Here is a 14,695-nt window from a genome sequence, read left to right as displayed (position 1 = left end):
GACCTCGGCTGTAGTAAATCTATTTCTGCTCTCAAAAAGCAGCTAGGGTTACTCTTGGCTGACCCAGTTGTTTTGTGTGGCGGGAAGAGCTCAGCTGTATGTGCGGTGTTATGGCGTGTCCTCGGGCACGTATGTGGTTAGGTCGGTATATATAGCCGATTACAAATCTTTGCTATTTCTTTCCTGGTTTGTTCTGCTGAGGGGGGAGGTAATATAAATATTGGGCAATTTCTCCTTAAAATAGAAAAGGCTTAGCCAGCATTATTTCCCAGTAGATTTTGCTTCCCCTATGTCTCCCATTGCCATTTTTAATGTCATGCCAGACAGAGAAGTCACAGGCGTCTGCCTGGTGCTGATGCATCTTCCTAGCAGTGACTCATGTCAGGAAGTTCTGATACAGTTAATCACATAACAGGATCTTTCACTGATGCTGCCAAGCAGTCAGAACCTTACATGGGCCTGAAGCAGCTATTTATTCAACGCCTGGATTCTCAGTTTCTTTATGAACAAACAGCAGAATAATGCTAATATTTAAAGATGTGGAAGGGGAAAAAGCCACTGAGCCCTGCTGTGGTAGGAGCTTTCTACAGCAGACTGAGGATGACATCTGCTGAGGGTGATTCTGACTTTCCTTCCATGGCTTCTGACGTACTGAAGAAAATGTTCCCCATTTTGGGAAAGAGGGATTTTTCCTGAAAACTTCACTCTTTTAGCGACTTTTGCCAGCCTGAGCAGTTTGAGGACAGACAGAGGACAGGCCAAATACAGCGATTAAATCTTGTTTAGCCTTAGTCTTTGTTTTTACTGGGAGCCAGGTGTTCAGTAGAGCTGTGGGGAAGGTGGCTGCGTTGGCTTAAAGGCCAAAGGGAAGAGGGGATCGGGATGCAGGGAGTCAGCAGTGCTGGAATTGGAGAGGCTAGAATACTCTTCCCTGCACCTCAGAGGTATTTGGACATCTATGTAACATACAGGTGTCCTATATCATTATATAGGTGTCCAAATACCACTATTTATATAGAATATCTAATCTATTTTAACATATATATTTAATATATAATATACAGGTGTATATTGTATTTAATATATATAAGTAGGTGTCCAAATGCCTCTGTTGTCCAGGGAAGAGCTTCACAGTGGGAAGACATACAAGACATGTACCAGGTTTGGTGTTTGACCCAAAGAGTTTTGGTTCATATATACACATATGTATATGGTCTTGGATCATATATATGCACATATACCTATGTATGTATTTGATCCAGGATCTCCTTGGGGCAAACACTGAACTGCTCCATGCAAATCCCAGTCATGTAGTGCCTGTCTTTTCTTCCTCTGTGTGTGACCTTAGCCCTGTACTGTGGGTCAGACACGTCCTCAAGCACGGGGTCCTGGAGCTGAGCACTGACAACAGAGGTGAGGCTAATCTCAGCCAGGAGGTCACGCGCTTGCCAGGCAAGAGGGGCTGCTGCTTTCTACCATGCAGAATCATCCCAGGGTTGTCAGGCTGAATTTGCACAGGGCATTTCATTCCTGGAAGGTGTTGGGGATATCTGCCTGCACCGTGGTGCCCGCTGCAGCTTGACAAGAATTAGAGCGGCTGTAGGGTGGTGGAGTCATCCCGGCCCGGGGAGCTCATGTTTTCCTTTTTCTCAACACAGCCCTCTCTTGGGGTCATGCAGTCTGTGCTGTAACACTTTCCCAACCCGTTTCCCTCTTTTTTTCTCCCCAGGTTAGTGTTTATTCTGTGCCATTTTTCTCCATTATCTTTTCTTGCCCTCCACAGCGTCTCTGCACAGGATGACTGCAGAGAGCACTCATACTCTGTACTGTGTAGGTACTCATGCTAAGAGGAAAAGTAGAAGGGGAAAGAAGTAGGCCTTGCTTTAACAGCATAGCTCTTGTCTCTGCAAATCCATTGATGTCTAAATTTAGGGTCCAGTGTGGCCTGGACCAATGTCCAGCTGACAAACTGCTTGTGAGTTGCTTATATTTTGGCTATAATTGTTTGCTGTCTGTGCCCTCCAAGCATTTAATTACACACTTCAGTAATTTTAGCATATGGCATGATTAATGAGTAATTTAAGTAATTCCTCATGTTGCCAGCACTCTAGCTGGTTGCATTTGTAAAATCCTCTATACACAAGCAGGAGTGTACTTGGGTGAATTATTTAGGGTCATGCCTTTCCTTATTCCTTTTAAACTGTATTCCTTTTAAACTGTACCTAGAGCTGACAGCTCTGCAGTGTGTGGTTGCCTTTTAAAGCAGAGGCTCTGTTCCTGTGTGGACTGAAGTTACTGCAAAGGGCAGTTCTCGCTGCTGCCTGGGCTGCAGCTCCTGGGGGCCAGCCCGGAGGTGGTGTGGGAAGATGCTGGTGCCGCACGCACATCCCTCGCTTTCTTGGAGGTCGTGCGAAGCCGGAAGAAAACACAGTCTCATTCCCAGTCGCTGGATTGCAGCCCCTCAATTCCCACAGCAACCGGCTGGGAGGGTTAACGGCACGGATTGACTCCGCTTGTGGTAGGAGCGGGCAGGAGAAGAGCAGGGCAGTGGATGGGATGGGCAGCCCTCACCCGAAGGGTGGCCTGGAAGCCTGCCCAGGAGCAGCTGCTGGCAGGCGGCTCCAGCCTGAAGGGCCAGCTTTGATCTGCAATTAAAGACCAGAGAAAGAGAAAGTAAAACTTCGTTTTCTCTTTTTTTTCCTGAAGCAGCATGGATTTGTGCTGCCTGCCTGTCTGGCAGCAGGGCACGGAGGTTGGCATGGGGGCTGCCTGTGGGGTCCTGCATGCCCCCTTCCTCTTAGTGGACAGCCTATCAAATACGTAAGTTCCATTTCATTGGTGTGGGTAGGAATATCCTCACTGGAAAGCAGCATTTGGGAAGACTCCATTGCAGACTCCTGCTAACCCATCTTCCTACTTAACAATGAACAGAAGAATCCTCTTTTCTTCCACAATGGCTTCATTTGAGTCCATGACAGTGGACGCCTTGCATCTGTTTATGCCCTTAAGCTGCTTCCTGACAGCATCCCCGTTTCTCCTGCTGCTGCCTGTATTTTTTTCCATGTGTGCTGGGAGCAGTGAGGGACTCCAGGCAGGATCTGCTGCTTCTGTGTGGGCATGTGGGAGAGGAAAAGCAAACAGCAAGATGCAAGTGTGAAGGTTTTTTCCCATGCCTCGGCGTTTCCTGCCCCAGTGATGTTGCTTCTCATGGGGAAACGGCGTATGTTGCAGAGCCGCAGGGCAAGGGGAGATGCTGTGATAGTGTGAAAGCTTGCATCCTTCTCCTCCTCTTCTGGCTGTGAAGATTTCAGACCTGTGCTGCCCTCCAGCCTGAGCAGAGGAGCAGGGATCATTCCAGTTGATGCTGGTTGGAGCTGGGAGCACCAGGAGGAGGATGTGGTGCCAGAGCTGGGAGGAGGCAGCTCTGGGAGGAAGTGCTCCAGAATTCATGACTACTCCCTCCCTTACCCACCCTGGGGCTGTGCAAGTTGGAGAAATTCCCTTCAGGTCATTTTGTTTTTTTCCGCTGAGGCCATCACACCCAGCTCCTGCCTCATAATCCTCACAGCTTCCTGTGAGTTAATACCTGATTTGGAAAATAAAGTCTGGAGAGCATCATGTGCTGAGCAGCAGAAGTTTGCATGCCCGCATCCCATCTCACTCCAGTCCCCAGCTCCCTGGGGGCAAGGGACACTGAGAAATTGGGACCATTTTTGCATAGGGTAAGGGTGGTCCCATCCCAGAGAGCTTGTGGGGCTGGGGGATGAGGGATGGGATGTGGAGAGTCCCACTGGGGCAGTGGGCTACTTCCCCTCACCTTTTCTGCCCCAGAATAATGCAGTGCCTGACTGATGGGAAGGCAAAAGCCAACCTTCCTTGCTTAACCCTCCAGCCACTGGATGCAACCTGAGACGAGGTGACAGAGGTGGCATTTGAGAGGGCATGATGCAAGCCCAGCCCAAGCAAGACGACACCGTCCAGCAGTCTGGATGCTGTGTATGACCCTACCTTTTTTTTTTCTTTATGAACCGTCTCCACTCCAGTACAGAACGTCCTCTGACTTCTGAAGTATTTGTAGTATTTCCACGCCCTCAGTTGCCAAAAAAACTTCTATTAAAAGCCACTCTTTTTTTTTTTTTTTTTTTTTTCCCAAAGCTGGAACGCTTTGGTAGTCTGAGGTGCTCAGAGTTCCCAGGGCTTTGCCCATGCCGCAGCCCAGGCACGGTTCCTTTCTGGGAGTCTGGACCATTGTGAACCTCTTCAGAAAGTTTTGTCTTCCTTCACACCCTCACTGATAAATAAAGTAGCAGTTTCCCTAAAATAATAGAGCTGAGACAGAGTCCTGGTAGGCATATCTGAGCATCTGGGGGTGGGGTGGGGGTGGGGGGGGGTGGGTGTACTTGTGGAGTGACAACAGCATCTCATGATACAGTCTCCGGATGCTCAGTAGCATCACAAAGATGCTTGGAGATGGCGTTTGCATCCTGGCGTGGAGACAGACCCAGTGAAAATCCAGGGAAGGGTTTGCTGTGTTTTGCTACCACGAGCAGAGAGGTTTGGCAGAAGTGCAGCTCTTTCTAAATATGTCTAGGGGATGGGTGTGGAAGGAAATCTTACCATTTAGAGTGTCGGCCAAATTGCAATGCACTCAGCTTTTTAAATTGCGAGGCCCAAGTGTACTGCTGCCAACGTCTTCATTTCACTGTTTTCCTCTTATTGCTTGCCTGTATTCAGCTGCAGTTGTTGTGTAGGATCCAGATGAACACCAGAAACTGGTGTAAGGGAAATAATGAGATTTCATTGCAAAGTGTCTAAAATGGAAGAAGATATTCCCATTTCTCCCCCCTCCCCAGGGCCGGTCTGTGTTCTGCCTGTTGAGTAGCATCAGGTTGTATGTCACTGCGTGAGTCAGTGAATTTTTTCATCCTTACTGTACTGTTGACAGAGACCCTTTAAATAGCCTTTCATACTGAAGACATTAGGAGATGCTGCCAAATCCAGTGCCACCGCCTTCCTTAAGATTATTCTGATTGCTCTTTATGGTGTGATGCAGGGGTGTAAGTGCAGTTTTTCTCTTTGTTTTGTGGTGCTTAATTTAATTGACTTTAGCTGAAGTTCAGACACTTCAGGGGCAAGGCTGGAAGTGCTGTCTGTCCTCTGAGAGGCATCCAGATAACTGGAGTCTGGGGATCTCATCCCTCTTGTGGAAAAAACCATCTAGACATTCAACATTTATTGACTCTGTCTCTCCAGTGGCCTTTTTTATTAGCCTTGCAGTAGCGCTTGGCTCCATCACCACTGCCTGCCTCCTCTTCCTCCTCCTGCGTCCCTTCTGGCTGATAGGGCCTGATTTCGGCTCTGGGTACCACTCATGCAGATGGTGTTTACAAGCAGCAGTCCACCACTGCACACCCCCCGACCTTGTTTCTCAGGTGGTTTTGCGGATTGTTGCTCTGGTGGCAAGTCAACATGTCAACAGGCGCTTGGGTTTTTCCGCACTGAATTTGGGAAAGCCCCTCCCAGGTTCAGCCCCAGCTTGGTCTGCGGCCATGGCACTTGATGGGCATCTCGGGAGGCTTTGTGGGATGTCCTGACATAGCTGCATCGCCCCAGGCAGCAAGTGGAGAACTTGGCTTTTACCCAAGTAAGTGTTTAAGCACCTAGGCAGCTGAAGAGCCCGTAACAAAATGTTCTGAATGTAGGCAGGTGTACAAACCTAGTAACTGTGCTAAGGGGTGAGGACCTGCTCCACCATTAATCAGATACTGCCCAGTGTCTAGTACAACCATAATCTTCTCTCCAGGCACTTCAGAAGTTATGTAAAGTCTTTTGGCTTTTTTTTTTTTTTTTTGCTTCTGGTCTGTTTTGCAGAACTTTATCTTGAGTGTATTTATGTTGAAGATAAGTCAGAAACTTTATTCCAAACAAAAATACCTCTTCTTTTTTTTTTTTTTTTTTTAAGTCTGAAATGGGGTTTGAGGTCTCATTTTCTAAGAATTGTCATGGTGATGTGCAAAGGCTGTAATTTGTACGAGTCATTGCTTTGAGACCATGGTGATCCAGTACAGAGATATCCCACTTCAAAACACATTTCTTGATGGAGGGTGGCTGGATCAACATTAAAGAGAGGATTTTCCCTAAATCCTGTCGATGCTACAAGTAAAATTATGGAGTTTGTATGATTCAAGAGCTAACGAGGCAGACCAGCCTTCTGGCCTTTTAAGGGAACCAGAAATCGTGGAAAAAACATAGAATCATAGAATAGTTGGGCTTGGAAAGGACCTTAAGATCATCAAGTTCCATGCCATGGGCAGGGACACCTCACACTAAACCATGTCACCCAAGGCTCTGTCCAACCTGGCCTTGAACACTCCCAGGGATGGAGCATTCACAACCTCCCTGGGCAACCCATTCCAGTGCCTCACCACCCTAACAGGAAAGAACTTCCTCCTTATATCCAGACTTCCCCTGTTTAAGTTTTAACCCGTTACCCCTTGTCCTGTCACTACAGTCCCTAATGAAGAGTCCCTCCCCAGCATCCCTATAGGCCCCCATTCAGATACTGGAAGGCTGCTATGAGGTCTCCACGCAGCCTTCTCTTCTCCAGGCTGAACTTTCTCAGCCTGTCTTCATACTTCTGGGGGAGTCGACACATACTCGGACAGTCAGTGACACCGTGTTGTGTATGCAGGTGATGCAAGAAAACCACGAATCTGATTTCCTGTGGGAGAGCCCATCCCTCAGAGCACTGAAATCTCTGCGTGTCCACGGACCCCCTGGCATGTTGCTTGGCAGCATCTGGGGACCCCCCAGATGGATAGGGACAAAGCAGCAAAATCATCCCTTCTTCCATGCCGAGACATATGGATTTTAGTCCAGTCTCTGATCACAACTGCTTTCCCATGACAATACACCTTGATGGTTTAAAGATGCAGCAGCTGCAAGATTAACTTGGTAGATTTAGTGCAGAAGAGCATAAATTGTGAATTTTACACCCTGTAAGGCAGATTGGGTTTTTCGAGCCGGTTTTCTGGGTGCAGGCAGTTTGATATCCCGTGAAGAAGGTGGATTTCATCCCAGCCCTGCTGTTTGCCTCTGGGTGGGAGATAAATGGGCACAGCTGGTCTGGGTGAGCTGTGGTTACACAAGGAAAAAAAGCCAAGGATTTGCTTTCACTGGGAGGCAGCACAGGCGCAAGTAGGCTCCATGCTGGCAAATGGGACAGAAGATGCTGTCAGGGAGTAAAACGGCTTCATCCAACAGCTGAAAAATTTTCTTTTGGAGGTTGAAAGCTGCCTTGCCAGTCACATTTTTTAAATGCCTCCCATGAAATGCAGGTATGTGTGTTCCTCTCGCCAAAGGGCATTGCCCTCACTTGATAGAATCATAGTCACAGAACGGTTTGGGTTGGAAGGGATGTTTAAAGGTCACCTAGTCCAACCAGTGCTGCAGTGAGCAGGGACGTCTTTAACTAGATCAGGTTGCTCAAAGTCCTGTCCAACCTGGCGTTGAATATTTCCAGGGATGGGGCATGTACCACATCTCCAGGCAACAAATCCCCTAAATTTGACAAAACTCTTCTGCTATGACATGGACATGGAGCTGCAGCAGTTATAGCTCAAGCACAGCTGCAGCTGGTTCAGTATGGGCTGGAGATGTCAAAATACAAACAGTTCTTGCTTGAATACAGCTGAAAGATGGTTTGGGACCAGTTTTTGGTCAGTGCTCTCCTCTCCATACAGAGCACGCCACATATTGTTGCAGATGGTCTCTGCTAGTGGCTGCCACCAGCATCGCTGGGGATGCTTGGTAAGAGGCTGGGTAGATGGGTTTTCACGCACACAAAAAATGAACGAAATGCTAAAAGGATCATTTGCTGTAAATTCTAGTAGATGTTGCCAGTGCCATCTGTCTCATGTGTAGAGACAAGGAATCTGTTTTAAGCAAACACAGCCCCGACCAACGCATCAATTGAAGAGTCAACGCATTAGTATTGTTCAGAAGGTGACTTCTCCTGGTGCACTCACTTTTCACTGACCCTTTTTCCTTGTAAGTGACGTTTTTGGGAGCAGCCTGGCTTCAGCTGAAAATGTGGATGAAACAATTAACAGAGGATTTCAAGTGGGGATTTGAGCTGAAGTCAAACCCTAGGGAGATATTTTACCCCTGGTGAACAGCTCCAGTTGGGCTCATCCAGGTGCCCTGGGACTTAGTGGAAAAATGCAAACCTATATAAAGGACTTTATATTTTTTGTGTGTCACTTGGATACTCTAAGGATCTTACTCTTGCTCTTATGGTCAGGAAATGGGCTTGGGAGCAGTTCCTTGTCCCAGTTTCCAGTTAACTGGAGCCCTACCATCTGCAAGCCCTTCCACCCTGGGATAGGCTCTGCTTTAGCTACAGTAACTAAACACATTTGCCAAGCACGGCTCTATTCAAAACATGCTGTAAGACCCTTTGTACACTTATTAATCATAAGCAGCAGCAAACATGTTTTTCGCCAGGATTTTACTGAAAGATTGAAATGTGAGAAGATGCTTCTCGCTTCTAATTCTGGGGTGGGAAATATAAACATTGCGCTCTTGCTGCTGTTCTGCTCGCTGCTTTTTAGCACAGCAGGCTTTGGTTTTAATTTCCCCTGCAACCCTCAGTTGGCTTCAATGGGTTTGTAAAGTCTCAGAGATGATGGTACATCCAGCACACTGCTGCTTGGGAGAAATCTACAGCTTATCAAGGGGAAAGCGGGAGCAGGGATGCTCTGGCATCACAAGAATGCCTCTGCCTTTACTATACCCTATGGCCATGCGCTGTTTCAAAGCAGCTGCATAAAACTTGCCCATATCCTTTGTAATCCAACGATAGCGTCATGAACAACTGAGGGACTATAAAAAATCACTTTGATATCAGATGGTCAGGCTTTGGGCCGTCTCCAACAGATTGCTTTCAGGAGCCAGGCTTGGCCCAGAGCCCTTCTCTTGGCCTCTCTGAATGGTTTCAGCTGAGAAGCTGCATCAGTTGCTAATGCACCATAAATAAACATCAGAGTTTAAACCTTGCTAGCAAAATACCAGGGGAACTCCTCATTTTAGGCTATGCTGCGTGTTGTCCCTTGCGCATGACTCTGGTTGTCCCAGCAGATCTTTTCTCCATGAGGTAAGCTGGCTGGGATAAATGGGAATGCGAATAGCTGTCTGGATTCATACTCTAGGTATTTATTGCTAGAAATGGTAAAAAAATTGTGCACTGAAACTAATGGTTAGTGGGTGCAGGGACAGAGTTCAACATGATAATATGTATGTAGTAATAATAACTCAGTGTTAAAGCTGAAATTAAATCTTACCTACAAAAATAAATATAAAAATATCTTATAAATAAATATAATTATGTAAATAAAGATAAAGCTTAAATTAAAGCTGTGCTAGATGATGGTTTGGGATGGGACACCCACCATATCAGAAGTGATTAAATCCAGAAGTGCCCAACCTCTGGATTCAGAAATGCTGGGACTAGTGGGATCCGTCCCTGGAGGTTACCTAAAATCAAATTCCCCAGATGTGACAGGCATGGCAGGGTTTGTAATGCCACAAGCTGTTACTTAAAATAGGGTCGGGGTGGAGGGGAGGAGGAAATGGGAAAAGCAGACCTGAAATAACAGGTTGTTATTTCAGATAGCATCGCAGGGAGGCTGTTGTGGTGTTTGTTCTGGTTAATGGGCTCACAGTGTGTCCCTGGATGGGGTGAGGAGGGAGCAGAGCTTGTTTCCAGCCTGACGTTTCCACGCTTATTTGCAGTAAGGAAGATGCTGGTGCAGGCAGATGCATCTGCTGCGGGGATGTGTCCTGCTCAAGTCACGTGCTGGGGACAAATTCCAGTTTTAATTAGAACCCCGCGCCGGAGAGTGTGCAGCAGACTCCCACTGCTGCCAGTGCAGTGGTGAGATAGGAACCCTGTAACTTCTGCTCGTTAGTATAGTGACTTATTGTCTTGTTCAGCATCACTCTTGGTGGGAAAATAGAGCCTGGCTGCAGCGCAACCAGCTCCCTTTCTTCTGTCTCCTGGCCTCTCTTGCAGCTACAGCTTCAGGCTTCGATATACAGTGGGGATGGGAACAGGGGCTGCTTTCCTTAGGGCATCCCAAAGGCAAAGCTTTGCACATCTCTGTGCATTTTGGCATTTTCAGATGATACACGCAATAAACAAGAGCTAGAAACAGCACAGGGGCTTGACCATGGACAGCCAGCTGCAGAGGAGAGCTCTGAAACTACTTTCCAGGCTCAAGCATGATCCATTATCTGCTTTTTTCCAAACCAACCCTAATTTCAGAGCTCTCCAGCCTTTCTTCAGCCTTTCATCGTTGCAGCAGGATGGCTTCATGCCCAGGTGAATGCTTTTCCAGGTCAGTTGCCACATATCGACTGAGGACAGTTTAGAGTAAAATGGAGGAGAGTTTTTCTTCCCTCTGAGTCTTTGCAGTGCTGGTGAGGGGCTCCTGGCTCCCATCCAGTCCCTCAGTGCTTTCAGTGGTATCATGAACAGTGGGCTCTGCTTTTCCAGAAAACTCCTTCCTCTTTGGAAGTGACTGCAGCAGAAGCGAACGCAAAGCACTGCCACAGTGGGAAATGGCCCTAAAATCCTCACTTTCGTTACCCTCCTGTAGTCCCATGGCTTAAAACACAAACACACTGTGACACTCCTCAATTACATGGTTTTAAAATTATTCAGGCTGGTTCTGGACAGGGAAATGGGAGAGATTTGCTGTGAAAAAAAAACACTTTGGCCAAGAGAAGAGATTCAGAGCAGCCCTGTGGAGAAAGACTTGGGGGTGTTGGTTGGTGAGAAAATGAACATGAGCCGGCTTCAGTGTGTGCTTGCAGCCCAGAAAGCCAACCGTATCCTGGGCTGCATCAAAAGCAGCAGGACCAGCAGGTCGAAGGAGGTGATCCTGCCCCTCTACTCTGCTCTTGTGAGACCTCACCTGGAGTATTGTGTGCAGTTCTGGTGTCCTCAACATAAAAAGGACATGGAACTGTTGGAACAAGTGCAGAGAAGGGCCACAAGGATGATCAGGGGACTGGAGCACCTCCCGTATGAAGACAGGCTGAGAAAGTTGGGGCTGTTCAGCCTGGAGAAGAGAAGGCTGCGTGGAGACCTCATAGCAGCCTTCCAGTATCTGAAGGGGGCCTACAAGGATGCTGGGGAGGGACTCTTCATTAGAGACTGTAGTGATAGGACAAGGGGTAATGGGTTAAAACTTAAGGGAAGTTTAGATTGGATATAAGGAGGAAGTTCTTTCCTGTTAGGGTGGTGAGGCACTGGAACAGGTTGCCCAGGGAGGTTGGGCAGAGAGGAACTTGATGAAATTCAACAAGGGCAAGTGTAGAGTCTTGCATCTGGGGAAGAACAACCCCATGTACCCGTATAGGCTGGGGGCTGACCTGCTGGGCGGTAGTGAAGGGGAAAGGGACCTGGGGGTCCTGGTGGATAGGAGGATGACCATGAGCCAGCAATGTGTCCTTGTGGCCAAGAAGGCCAATGGCATCCTAGGGTGCATTAGAAAGGGTGTGGTTAGGAGGTCAAGAGAGGTTCTCCTCCCCCTCTACTCTGCCTTGGTGAGGCCGCATCTGGAATATTGTGTCCAGCTCTGGGCCCCTCAGTTCAAGAAGGACAGGGAATTGCTTGAAAGAGTCCAGCGCAGAGCAACGAAGATGATTAAGGGAGTGGAACATCTCCCTTATGAGGAGAGGCTGAGGGAGCTGGGTCTCTTTAGCTTGGAGGAGACTGAGGGGTGACCTCATCAATGTTTACAAATATGTAAAGGGTGAGTGTCAGGATGATGGAGCTAGGTTTTTTTCAGTGATGTCCAGTGATAGGACAAGGAGCAATGGGTGTAAACTGGAGCATAGGAGGTTCCATGGGAACATCAGGAAAAATTTCTTTACTGTGAGAGTGACAGATCACTGGAGCAGGTTGCCCAGGGGGGTTGTGGAGTCTCCTACGTTGGAGATACTCAGGGCCCGCCAGGATAAGTTCCTGTGTGATGTACTCTAGGTTACCCTGCTCTTGCAGGAGGGTTGGACTAGATGATCTTTTGAGGTCCCTTCCAACCCTTAGGATTCTGTGATTCTGTTCTGAATGCTCCATCCCTGGCGGTGTTCAAGGCCAGGTTGGACAGGGCCTTGGGTGACATGGTTTAGTGTGAGGTGTCCCTGCCCATGGCAGAGGGGTTGGAACTAGATGATCTTAAGGTCCTTTCCAACCCCAACTATTCTATGATTCTGTGATTCTGAGATCTCTTTACAAAGTGGGTGTCTTAATTGTAGGCTCTAAAATTTCCAGTCTTACAAGTAAATGAATGGTTTAATTCTTGTATTGCTCTTATGGAAGTGAGAGTACCTGGCCTGTTACCTAGGTGCTTAAATAGGGATATACAAGGTGAATTATGTTTGTATTTATGTTTGTATTTATGGTTATGCTTATGATTGTGAATGGTGCTATGCTCTGTCACTGGGTCTAGCAGTGCTTGTATTTCTGTTTGAGTGGCTGTGCTTGGGAGATTCTGCATTTTACTCAAATGCTGTGTTAACTTTCTACCCAAGGACAGTGGTTGTTTCCAACAGGCTTGTGGGAAAAATGTTCTCAACTTGATTTTTAGCCATTGCAAAGCAGGAAAATTGGCTGAGAGAGATACCGCATGTTACTGGATGTTGTTCCTAAAGGAAGGATCACTCTTCTCCCCCCACACACCTTTTTTTCCCATCTTCCCTTTGTAAAAGTGGTCCATTTCATTCCCAGACATCAGGCATCCGGAAGAGCTCTCCCTTTTGAGGAAACCCAGAGATCCATCAAAGAAAAAAAAGAAGAAGCTGGATGATCAGTGTGAGGATGACGCCTTTGAGCTGGAGGGTCCGCTGATCACGCCGGGGTCTGGTGAGCTGGGGCTTGCTTTGTGAGGATGGGCTTGCAGGGAAGGGGTCGGCAAGACTCTAAAAGATGATAAAATGGGGGAGGGAGATGACGCAGCGGTATCAGTCTGGCCTAATTCCTTAAGGTCTGTGCAAGAAACAGACCCCAGATAAATTCCACAAGTGATCCAGGGCTGCAGCACTCGGTCACAGTCGCACAGATGCATGCCTAAAGCTGTCACGCATATAGGGGAGCAGAACAACGCCAGACTTTATAAAATAAAACAGAAACCAAGTGTGACCACTTTAGCACTCAGATTGTGTTACTGAAAGGTTTTCTTACCCTGTTAAGAAAGGAGTTAAATGGAAAATCGTTCCTAATGTCAAATTCCAGGTGTCTTTTAGGCAGTACCACTGTTCTACTCCTGATTTATAGCCCCACAAACCTAGTATTTTATTAATTAGTGTTCCTCTGTGTTAGGGGTGTAGTTACAGATTGTAATGCTAAAAAAAAAAAACACCCAACTTTTATTGCTAGGGGGGTATTTTGCCAGTCTGGCTTACAGAACCAGAGCAGCATTGGTAAGAGAATTGCTAACACAGGAGCCTTGCTGATTCAGTAACATTTCTTGTCGCATTCAGCAAACTGATGCAGGGAGGTTTGCAACCAGAGGGTTTTTTTCAGTTCTGCCCCGCAGCTGCTGGAGGTCTGGTGTCTGAAGGCAAATGGCAGGAGCGAAAACCATTAAGTTGGTCAAGTGGGGGCAGTTCAGCCCAAATGGACTTGCAGAGAAAGCCACAGTGATGCACAGTGCCAGGCGAGCAAGATGTGTCTGGATGCCAGAGATCTCGGTTTTAAATGCGGTGATGAGGGGGAAACAGGGCAGCAATAATTAAAAAAAAAAAAAAAGAAAATAGATACCTTGAAATTCAGTAAACTTGTATTAATTTATCTTAAATTAACTGAAGTAAAAGTGTGGTCAGTGCCGCTGGTGGCTCTAGGCTTGCAAGCAGAAAGGCACGAGTGAAGGTGATAGTGCCCTGGAGCTGCTGAGGCTCCAGAGCAAGCCATCATCACAGGTTTGTGGCGAGGGAAAAACAGTCCTTCTTTCGCTTTGATCTTGTTCTTTCTTCTCTCAGATACTTAAAAATACTGCTGGGCTTGTTCTCTCCCACTGCTGGCTCAGGGAGTTTTCCCTGCATCAGGCAAGGCTCCAGCCAATTTTCATTTGGCATTTGCATCTTAAAAGTCCATAATTAGTCATTCTAAAAGTCAATGTTGGCAGAGAGCATCTCCATTAGATTAATAGGAAATACTTGGCCTGCTTTGGGGGGAAATGCACATAAAAAGTAGGGTTTTATTTTAATTCTTTATTGGTCTCTCAACAAGTCACTTTGAACTGTCTTGATGGTTTTGCTTTCCTTGTGAATGAAATTATTTTTGCTGTAGGATTAATTACTGCAGCTACCTGCCATGTTGAGGTGCCATTAGTTAAAAGGCATGGTTTTAATCTGAATAAATTGTTTCTAGCATTGTTCCAACATTAATTTGAGTGCTGAATGCTTCTGTAAAACAAGTTTTATTTCAAGATCTGCTGTTTCAGTGCCTGTAGATGTAAACAGGCATGTTTTGTCACTGAGTACCTCCTATCTGGCAATGAAACCATGTAAAAAGCTGTCAATAAACCCACAGTAAATGCTGCCCAACACTTTCCATTAGAAGACCTGTATTCACTTGTTTACAAGTTAGCCAAACTTAGAGCTATTTCAGCTGGAACTTCCCATGACATTG

General features: G+C 46.9%; 1 protein-coding gene and 1 long non-coding RNA gene across 5 annotated transcripts in view; both read left to right on the top strand.

Moving 5' to 3' along the window:
• FERMT2 (FERM domain containing kindlin 2) overlaps positions 1-14,695 on the top strand; it is a 51,091-nt gene that overhangs the window by 18,853 nt on the left and 17,543 nt on the right. For all 4 annotated transcript variants that reach the window (XM_061462545.1, XM_061462544.1, XM_061462543.1 and 1 more), the window contains exon 3: positions 12,794-12,928. In XM_061462545.1, the coding sequence (XP_061318529.1) occupies positions 12,794-12,928 (135 nt within the window). The remainder of the gene's footprint in view (positions 1-12,793; positions 12,929-14,695) is intronic.
• On the top strand, positions 3,535-4,134 carry LOC133273887 (uncharacterized). Its single transcript, XR_009744952.1, has 2 exons — positions 3,535-3,722; positions 3,893-4,134. It is a non-coding gene; the product is annotated as an uncharacterized LOC133273887 (long non-coding RNA).

Source organism: Pezoporus flaviventris, unplaced genomic scaffold (assembly GCF_033815535.1).
Source record: "Pezoporus flaviventris isolate CSIRO_AGI_PZ_B2104156 unplaced genomic scaffold, CSIRO_AGI_Pfla_v1 ptg000035l, whole genome shotgun sequence".
Classification (NCBI taxonomy): Eukaryota; Metazoa; Chordata; class Aves; order Psittaciformes; family Psittacidae; genus Pezoporus; species Pezoporus flaviventris.
This window is presented reverse-complemented; position numbering and strand designations above follow the sequence as displayed.